This window comes from Phaseolus vulgaris, chromosome 3 (assembly GCF_000499845.2).
Source record: "Phaseolus vulgaris cultivar G19833 chromosome 3, P. vulgaris v2.0, whole genome shotgun sequence".
NCBI classification, from domain to species: Eukaryota; Viridiplantae; Streptophyta; class Magnoliopsida; order Fabales; family Fabaceae; genus Phaseolus; species Phaseolus vulgaris.
Window position 1 is genome coordinate 26,172,892 of NC_023757.2, and position 10,600 is coordinate 26,183,491.

Here is a 10,600-nt window from a genome sequence, read left to right on the forward strand (position 1 = left end):
AGTTTGGATTTGGTGCTAGTTTTGGTGAGTTCTTGACTTAGAACATTGATCCAATTCTAAGAGAAAGTGCCTAACTATTGTCCAACTCAAGTTGATTCCTAAGAATGTCAAGAATCATTCTCTTCTTTGCTATTGGAATCACATCAACTTGAGCTCAGAGTCTTATTAAGCAAGAGTCACCCTATCCGATATCCCGTTATAGATATTGTTAGGATTGATGGCTAAAACAAGAGGGCGGGTGAATTGTTTCTAAAACCTTTTCGCAAATATATGTTTAAGAATGAAACTTTATCAATCAATCATAGATGAACAATTATGAAGAACAATTAAACAAAGATTTAGAAAACTGTTTCAGTATTTTAATCGGTTAAAAACACGATATAACCGGTTGTTTATGTTACAGATACTAAAGCAGTTTGTAAGGCAGGAATATCAACCGGTTGAAAATACGAAATAACCTGTTGTTTATGGCAGCATATCAAACATTTATGAAGAGAAGAGATAGAGAGATTTACACACAAGGTTTATACTGGTTCACTCAATCCCAGAGCTACATCCAGTCCTCAGTCAAACCACCGAGTATTTCATTATGTAATCAATCACAAATTACAACAACACATCACAAAGAGGTGACTTTGAATCCCACAAAGCCTACTCACCCTCTTTGCACCAACACACACCTCAAGCCAAAGTCACAATGACTTTACAGGATTTTACATACACGTTTACAAAATGTAATTTGAATAATTACAAGAAACTAAGAAAGGGTAGAAAAAACCTGGATTACAAAAAGACCAGAAACCCTATAATCAGTTCTTGAATCACAGCAAAGCTCAAAAGCAATCTTGCTAAACTTGGAAAACTTCTTTTCACAAACAGATTGTAATATCCCTTTTTAATCTCAAATTTGAGTGTTAAAACTTGTCTATTTCTCTATCATTTGTATGTTAAACATTTGAAAGAAGGCTATATTTATAACCTTTGAAAAACTACCGTTAAAGGCATATTTGAACAACTGAATCAGTTAAAACAGGTTTTCAAACTACTGTTATGAAAACTTACTTTTAATCAGTTGAAACCACGATTTAACCGGTTGAATGATTTCAGCAGTTACACAACTTATTCAAAAAAACAGTTTCAAAACTCCTTTGCCAGCTAAGTGACAAACAACCGATTGTCTCGAAACTTTAATCGGTTGTTTTCCCCTTTGCATGGGAAAACACTTAGTTCTTTAAAATAGATTAAAATAAGCTTTGTTTAGGAATCAAGATTGATCTTACATAAATTCTAAACACTCTAAACTACATCCAAACCAAAAGCAGCAAGGCTTCAAGCTTCATCTTGGATTTGAAACATCAAAGCTCCCGTCTTCAACAAATATCTCTTCATAACTTGTTGGCCTTTAGAATGTCTGACCTGGGTGTCATCTCACACCCCATGTCTACTCTATTTAGACCTTTTTGTTGGAGTATCTGGCTTGGCTTACATGCCAAGTCTACTCTTGAACAATTTTTATTAATTGGAGTATATGACTTCGGTGTTGGCTTACACTCCATGTCTACTCCTTGACCCCGAGGGAGGACAGTCTATCAGCCCTTGGGTAGATAATCTTAACCCTATTCAGCGCGCCCAGACTCATAGTCTTACTGAGAGGATATCTGAGTTTGATCGTCGAGTCACCTAAGCCCTGAAGACTTACCAGGGGAATAGGTGACCTCGTTTAGTTGTCAATCATGCACATTTTGCGTTTACTCGGGTAACGTACCAGTCAAGTCGCCTTCTTGTGTGTTAACGAAGTATCCTGGCAAAACATTTTTCCAAGAATAGTTTCATTGGGCTACCTCGTTAAAAAAAAAACCCCGTAAGGGAAAAAGAGCGTCCCCTTAATTATTCAAATGTTCATAAAGATTGACAAAATACATTAACTGAAATAAAACTTGAGGTTGACCCCATTCCACGTTCGGGGTATAGCTCCACCCTTCAAAGTCTCGAGCCTGTATGCTCCGTTTTCGAGTGCCTCTACTACGCGAAATGGTCGGTCCACTTGGGAGATACCTTGTTCTTCAACTGGTAGGGGTGAGCCTTTCGCATCACTAGGTCGACAACTTGGAACTGCCGAGGTCTTAGCTTGGACCTTTGTTTCTGCTCCACCCTTCTCTGAGCTTCTGCTTTGACGCGTGCTTGCTCTCGCACCTCGTCAAGTAAATCTAGGTTCACCTTCTACACACTTGGTAAAGTATTCAATGGCCACCACTAGGTACTTCATCTGACAAATCGCTAGTGGAAAAGGGCCCAATATGTATATTCCCCACGTTGTGCGTACTTCATGCAGTTTTTCCTCATGGTCGGTCAATAATACCCTGCCTGAACAACCTTCAGGGAGAGAGCTCGTCCCCCGACATGACTCCCACAGATGCCTTCTTGGAGCTCTGCCATGATACGTGTACACTGATCCCCGCTCACACAGGTGAGGATAGGATGTCTGTAGCCATGTCTAAACAGCCTCCCATCTACCAGGTATACCTACCTGAATTCTTCTTAACCATTTTAGCCTTCGCAGGCTGTACTGGGAGCATCCCATCAGCAAGGTAACGCCTATACGGTGTCATCCAGGTCTTTCCTACGTCGACCTGACAGACGTCCAACAATTCCTCTCCCGACAAACCATAGGCTCACCTTGGGCACCTTCAGTGTTTCTTGCGTCAATGATCGGAGCCCTCTTCTTTCACCCTCCAAAGTCTCCACCTGTTAGACCTCTCCCGCACAACATGCGGTGGTTCTAAGTGACTTCAGGGTTTCCTGAATAACGGACCTTCGCCGACCTCCCTTGCCTGAGTTGGCGAGTTTGGCCAGCAGGTCTGCTTGCGCATTTTGTTCCCTCGGGACATGCACTAATTCAAATACAGGAGAAGTCTCCTTCAAGAACATGACATACCTTAAGTACGAGGCCATCTATGGACCCTTGGCCTGGTACTCACCTGTTACCTTCCCAGTTACTAGCAGCGAGTCGTTTTTCACCAACAAACTCTGAGCACCCAGCTCCTTGGCCAACAACATCCCGGCTACCAGTGCTTCATACTCAACCTGGTTGTTGCTGGCTTTGAAGGCAAATCTGAGAGCCTGCTCGATCAACAATTTGTTTAGTCCGTCCAGGATTATTCTAGCCCCGCTACCCTGCTGGTTAGAAGATCCATCCACCGAAAGAACCCATTAGAAATCCCCACCCATCTACACGAGAAGCTTCTGAGAAGAGCTCCACCACAAAGTTAGCGTAAACTTGACCCTTGATAGGTCCTCTAGGTTCATACTGCACATCGAAATCGGATAACTCAACTGCCCAGCATATCATCTGACCTGCTACGTCAGGTTTCTGGAGGACCTTTCGTATGGGAAGGTCGGTCATGACAACCACTATGAAGCTCTGGAAATAGTGGCGGAGCTGCCGAGCTGCAAATACAACTGCCCCTGCAAAACCTCGGGCCCCTGCAAAACCTTATTCACGAAGTATATCGGCTTCTAAACCTAATCTTGTTCCTGTACCAGTACCGAGTTGATCGCTCAATCTGTCATCGCGAAGTAGAGGTGGAGGGGAGTACCTGGTGTTAGGTTTGATGGCTATAACAAGAGGGGGGTGAATTGTTTCAACTATTTTCACAAATGCTTTGCTTAGAATGAAACTTTAACAATCAACTCAGAAAAGCAATCTAGAAAACCAATTCAATAGTCAAACATAAACTGGTATCATAATTTCAATCGGTTAAAATTGCAATTTAACTGGTTGTTTATGACAGCGGAAAATACAAACAGTTTAATGAGAGAAGAGATAGAGAGAATTACACCCAAAGATTATACTGGTTCACTCAATCATAGAGCTACATCTAGTCCTCAGTCAAACCACTCAGTATTCACTATGCAACCAATCACAGATTACACAAACACCACACACAAAGAGGTGACTTTGAATCCCACAAAGCCTACTCACCCTCCTTGCACACAACACACACCTTAAGCCAAAATCACACTGACTTTACAGGATTTTACAGCAGTTTATACACAGAGTAATATGAACAATTACAAGAACTTGAACAGGGTTAGAAAACACCTGGAATCACAATACATCATATTAGACACAAACAACCAAAGTAGTGACCTTGAACTCTTCAAGAAACACACTCTCTTTGGCACAACACACAAAGAATATTGATCTTGACCACCTCAAGAACACACAACACTCATTGGAAATAACACCAGAATTACAGAAGATTCAGAAAGAATTACACTTGTTTACAGAACAAACTGAAATCAATACAAATGCATTCTTATTCTACTATTTCTTGAGAAAACTCAAAGCTTGATGTGAATGTTCCAAACTTTAAAGCAATCTTTCTCAAAAATGAAAAACTCAAATCTGTTTCTTTTGTTTGTTTTAAAACATAAACAAACTTTTTATACTTTTCAAATATCGGTCAAAGCATTTAATGAAGGGGCGTATTCAGTTGGAAATCAGTTAAATCACATTCAATAACCAAAACATAATTCTGTTAGGATTTTCAAAAAAACAATCGATTGAAACCATGAAACAATCGATTGTTTTGGTTTGATAACAAGTCAATCAACCAAAACAGTTTTCAACCTTTTCAAAAACACCTTAGAGTAAAACAATCGGTTGTTACGACAAAACAACAGGTTGTTTTTCACTTAGTTGTAAAAACACTTAAACTAAAAAAGGTTTTAAAACACATTAGCTTTAGATTCAACAAAGAGTGGATTACAGTTTTAAACTACCCAGATCCCACCCCAAACACAGCAGCAACTCCAGCCTTACATCAAACACTTGGATTTGGATTCTTCAAAGCATCTGATCACTCTTGATCAACACCTTGCTCTTGATGCCAATTGTTAGGTTTGATGGCTATAACAAGAGGGGGGTGAATTATTTTCAAACTATTTTCAAAAAGAAAACTCTTTTTATAAACATTGAAAAGCTACCGTTGATGACAGTTTTGAACATTCAAATCAGTTAAAACAGGTTTTCAAAAAACTGTTATGAACATATACATTTAATCGGTTAAAATCACGATTTAACCGATTGAATGGTTTTGTCAGTTATACAACTGATTCAAAAAATAGTTTCAAAACTCCTTTGCCAGCTAAGTGACAAACAACCGATTATCTCGACATTTTAATCGGTTGTTTTTCCCTTTTCATGGAAAAACACTTTAATCTTTAAAACAGTTTGAAATGAGCTTTGTCTGACATTCAATACTGATCTTACAAAGATTCTGTACCGCCCTGGTAGTCGGAAGTGATGACGTGGCATCGAGCTGTTATATAGGCGTGTTGGATGGGGCGCCTGGTTGGCAGAAGGGAAGGAAGTCGGGGGGTTCGTGTAGTCGCCAGTTGTTAAGTTGGCATGTTCCGATCTCCAGCATGCCTAAACCGGCGGTCACCAGGTTGAAGATGAAGTCGTCAGATGTGAACCCAGGCGACCAAGTGATTAGAGATCGCCGAAACGAGGACATCGCCGAAGATGAAGGCAGATAGTCATTTCCCAGCTGGCCAGAGGCTGAGGTCGGGAGACAGCTTACTTGAGCATATACGGTGAAACATGTAGGGTAGATCATGAAGGCGGCCGGCGAGACCACAGGGAAGGTGTGTACGAAGGCACCCGAACTCGCCACCCAGAAGAGATCACGCTCCAAGGCAACTATGCATTGAGTTGTATCATGCATAAGTAACTTAGCCAAAAAACCTGAAGAGTAAGAAATAGCGCCCGAGTCAAGGATGCTCCAGATGATGGCACGTGTACAGCTGGATGCGAGCCACGTGTCCAGATGTGTAACTGCCAGGAGAGAGAAAGTACCCAGGTATATAAGAGTTTCCAACGAACTTCTGAGGTACGCACGTTCAGATTGTTTCTTTACGCTTGCGAGTCTTGAGTATGCTGAGAGAGAACTGGTCACGGTTCCTTAGAGTTCTTGAGTTTTTACTCTTAAGTAATTGGTGGTTCAGTCGCTGACTTGGGCGTCGGAGCGTGATCGGCCGCAGCGGCGCCGTTTCGTCTTTTGCAGGTTCTTGAGGTGGATCGCGGTGAATGACGGAGGCTAACACGACGCAGAAGTCGATCCAAGTTTGACAAGGCAAAGCTCCAGCGTTTTGGTCAACAGGCAGGATCAGTGTGAATTCAGTTGATCTTCACTTTATTCATGATGCAGTAGATCATGAGAAGATCTTTTTCAGAAAGAGTTGAATGGTTGCTCCCCCTAGGTGTGAGAATCCATGAAACTATGAAGGCCACAAGCCTTTCATCAAGCTTCAACCCTTCTACAGAAATATTCCTCACTTTGGAGTGGGGATTCTTGAGACAACCTTTGTAAAACTGGATTTTGTTGAAATCTTCCACAATTCCAAGGTTTCCCCTGTTGATTCTTAGTCCAGAAGACTTCAGCCCGGACACCGCAGACCATACCTCACTTGTGATAATCATATTTACACCTTTGACATGAGAGATAAGTGAGTCACCGTCAAAATTAAGGTTAGTGTAGAATACCTTTACAAGATCATGATAGATGTTCCTTATGAGTTCCAGAAATCTTTTTAACTTTTGTTCTTTGAGGATACTCCTTACAGAATCCAACACATTCTTTCTACTAGTCTCTAATAGATACTCGTTTATGAGATTGGTATCTCCTGCAAACCATCCTTCAAGCTTTCCAGTGCTTTTGACACCCATGGACTTCATCCTTTTCGCAGATGGAGGATTTCCAACCATTGCTTAAATCAGAAACAGTTTATGCAAAGAAAGCTTTTGAAGAAAGATAGGAATACCAGTTCCAGATTAATCGGTTATTTGTGAGTGGAAACAGCATCTAAATGCATTGGGTTTTATAGGAGAGAACCCCTGGTCAAAGCTGGTTGCATTCAACATAAAAACGAATCAAATCTGCACAATAAAGCTGACATGGTCAGTCAAATCAAAAAGTACAGATTCACATGTGATATTTGACTAAGCATTAAAGACATATTTGATTTTCAAGATAGGTAGAGATCTGATCTATTAAAAGCTAATGTACCAGAGTTAAACTGTATGCAATCATCAATTAAAGCAAGTTTGACCATACACGTTACTAGGTTTAACAGAATCACAAATCCCAAAATTAAAAATCAAAAACAGTTTTATCCAGAGCTTATATGACAGAAATAATCGGTTGTTTCGAGGAAATAATCGATTTAATTTCTGTTCTAAAGAAAAACAACTTGGTTTAAACCAGAAACACATGTTGCATGTAATTATTATGTTTTCACATATTTTCAAGCTGTAAAACATATGGAGAGAAGATGGAGCACATAGAAATCACTCATAGAAACATAGAGATACATATTAAATTGATTTTTGTACATTGTAGTTCTCAACAGAGAATGAGAGTTTAATCCTTAGATCGCTGATTTTCTAATTACAGATCAAGGAAACCAGTACAAGACTCTAATATGTTGACATGTACATAACATCCAGTCCTTGCTGAACCTTTCAAAAGAAATAAGAAATCTTCAAAATAGAACTTTGTGAAATCTTAAGATTTGATCCCTTGAAGAATTTGGGACCTTCAGTGTTAGATTTATCTTTTGTATTGACAATACATTTTGGAATCCACTTATAGATGCCTTTAGGTACAAGAGATTTATGAAACCTACAATACCTGACAGAATGACCTTTCTAGAAAAAATTGAAAAAGGTTTTGTAATATTTTTTTTCTTTGCTTTGAGGATAAAATCCCAAACCTGCTTTTCCAAAAATACATTTCTGTGAGACTAAAACATCTTCAAAGTTGGACTTTCCAGTTGTAAGCTTGACCAAGGTTTTCAAAAGATAGCAAATCTTCTTTTCAAGAAGTTCACAATTTTCACAACATATTTTCTCACAACTACAAGAAGAATTCTTGTAGATTAAATCCAGATGTTCTAAATCTTCATTTCCTTTGTATAACTCTTCCTCTAAATCCTTAACTTTATTTTCTAACCAGTTATTTAATCCTTTTAACCGGTTGAGAGAAAGGGCCAATCGGTTGGCTTCATCATGAGTTTCATAAAAAGCATTAAGCAATTGATCATAGGTGGTACCTTTACTTGTTGAAGTAGAATCCACACTGCTTGTTACTGATGCTAGAAGGCAAAGATTAGCTTCCTCATCATCTGAAGAACTTGAGGATGAGACATCATTGTCATCCCATGTTATATATGCTTTCTTAGCTTTTCCCTTTTTCTCCCTTTTGAAGTCTCCTTTTTCCTTGACTTCATTGTTTGGGCATTCAGACTAAATATGTCCCATTTCACCATAACCATAACAGGTATACTTATTAGAATTGAATTCACTAGGTTTCTTTGAATCATACCTTTTAGAAGCTTGTTTCTTTCTCAAGAATTTGCTGAATTTTCTTGATAGCAAACTATGTTTTCCTCTTCACTCTCACTGGAAACATGTTGTTGTTTGCTAGCTTTGAGTGTTATGCTCTTGTTATGCTTGTCTTCACTCTCTTGAACAACAAGCCTTTGAATCTCAATTTCATGCTCTCTTAGTTTGCCAAAAAGATATGCCACAGTCATTGAGGTGAGATCCTTTGATTCTAAAATGGTAGTAACCTTTGGTTGCCATGTTCTATCAAGACACTTCAGTACCTTGATGTTGAGTTCTTTTTCATCAAACTTCATACCAAGACTCATAAGATGATTCACAATGTGAGAGAACCTCTTTTGCACTTCACATATTGATTTTCCCTTCTGCATTCTAAAGATTTCATACTCCTGGATCAAAGCATGCTTCCTAGCTCTCTTCACATCATTTGTGCCTTCATGTGTGACCTCCAAGATGTCCCACATTTCTTTGGCCGAGCTACATTGTGAAACCCTGAAAAACTCATCACAACTTAAAGCAGATGTTATAATATTCTTAGCTATACAATCAAACTTAGCTTTCTTACATTCTGCCTCTATCCATTTAGATGAAGGTTTATCAACTAAAACATCATCTTTCTTAACTTCAGGTACAAAATGACCATTTTCAATTGATTCCCAAATGCCTTTTTCAGTTGAGTGTGTAAAGATCTTCATTCTAAATTTCTAAAATTGGTAATTAACTCCACAAATCAAAGGTGGCATGTTTATTGAGACTCCTTCCCCAAAGGGCATTTTATTAGCCATCAAAAGATTTCCAAAAACCAGAAATCAAAAACTCGGGTAACTTTCAAGAACCTTGCTCTTGGTGTCAATTGTTAGGTTTGATGGCTATAACAAGAGAGGGGTGAATTGTTTTCAAACTATTTTCACAAATGCTTTGCTTAGAATGAAACTTTAACAATCAACTCAGAAAAGTAATCCAGAAAACCAAATCAATAGTTAAACATAAACTGGTATCAGAATTTCAATCGGTTAAAATTGCAATTTAACCGGTTGTTTATGACAGCGGAAAATACAAACAGTTTAATGAGAGAAGAGATAAAGAGAATTACACACAGAAAATATATTGATTCACTCAATCACAGAGCTACATCCAGTGCTCAGTCGAACCACTGAGTATTCACTATGCAAGCAATCACAGATTACACAAACACCACACACAAAGAGGTGACTTTGAATCCCACAAAGCCTATTCACCCTCTTGCACACAACACACACCTTAAGCCAGAATCACACTGACTTTACAGGATTTTACAACAGTTTATACACAGAGTAATATGAACAATTACAAGAACTTGAACAGGGTTAGAAAACACCTGGAATCACAATACACCAGCACCCTATTGATCAGTTCTTTGAAACACAGCAAAGCATAAAGGCAATCTTGCTAAAACTTTGGTAAAGACCTTTACACAAACAGTTTGTAATCTCTCAAATCAATCACAATCAGAGTATCAATTTTTTCTGTTTTATTACACATTTTCTCGTTTAAAAGAAAACTCTTTTTATAAACATTGAAAAGCTACCATTAATGACAGTTTTGAACATTCAAATCAGTTAAAACAGGTTTTCAAAAAACTGTTATGAACATATACATTTAATCGGTTAAAACCACGATTTAACCGGTTGAATGGTTTTTTCAATTATACAACTGATTCAAAAAAAAGTTTCAAAACTCCTTTGTCAGCTAAGTGACAAAAATCCGATTATCTTAACATTTTAATCGGTTGTTTTTCCCTTTGCATGGAAAAACACTTTAATCTTTAAAACAGTTTGAAATGAGCTTTGTCTGAGATTCAATACTGATCTTACAAATATTCTAAACCCCATACCAAGACCTAAACCTAAAACATCACACAGCTTCAGGCTTCATGAGGATTTGCCACATCAAAGCTTCCCATCTTCAACACCTGGCAATGGCTTGCAAAGAACAAGAGGGTTGGCCAGGTACTCCTTCAGCTTGAGGAATGCCTCCTCACACTTGCTAGTCCATACGAAGAGGTTATTCTTCCTTAGACATTGGAAATAAGGATACCCCTTATCTCCTACTGACAAAAATTGGGACAGGGAGACCATCCGCCCAGTCAACTATTGTACCTCTTTTATAGTGGCGAGGCTCTTCATCCCTATGATCGCTGCACAATTATCG

At 38.7% G+C, this 10,600-nt stretch overlaps 1 protein-coding gene across 1 annotated transcript; it reads right to left on the reverse strand.

Moving 5' to 3' along the window:
* Nucleotides 1-6,905: 6,905 nt before the first annotated feature.
* LOC137839447 (uncharacterized) lies at nt 6,906-9,105 on the reverse strand. The gene is made up of 3 exons (XM_068648562.1): nt 8,446-9,105; nt 7,780-8,311; nt 6,906-6,943 (listed from the first exon to the last, which is right to left on the reverse strand). The coding sequence occupies exons 1-3, from the start codon at nt 9,103-9,105 to the stop codon at nt 6,906-6,908; spliced, it is 1,230 nt and encodes a 409-aa protein (XP_068504663.1).
* Nucleotides 9,106-10,600: the final 1,495 nt, after the last annotated feature.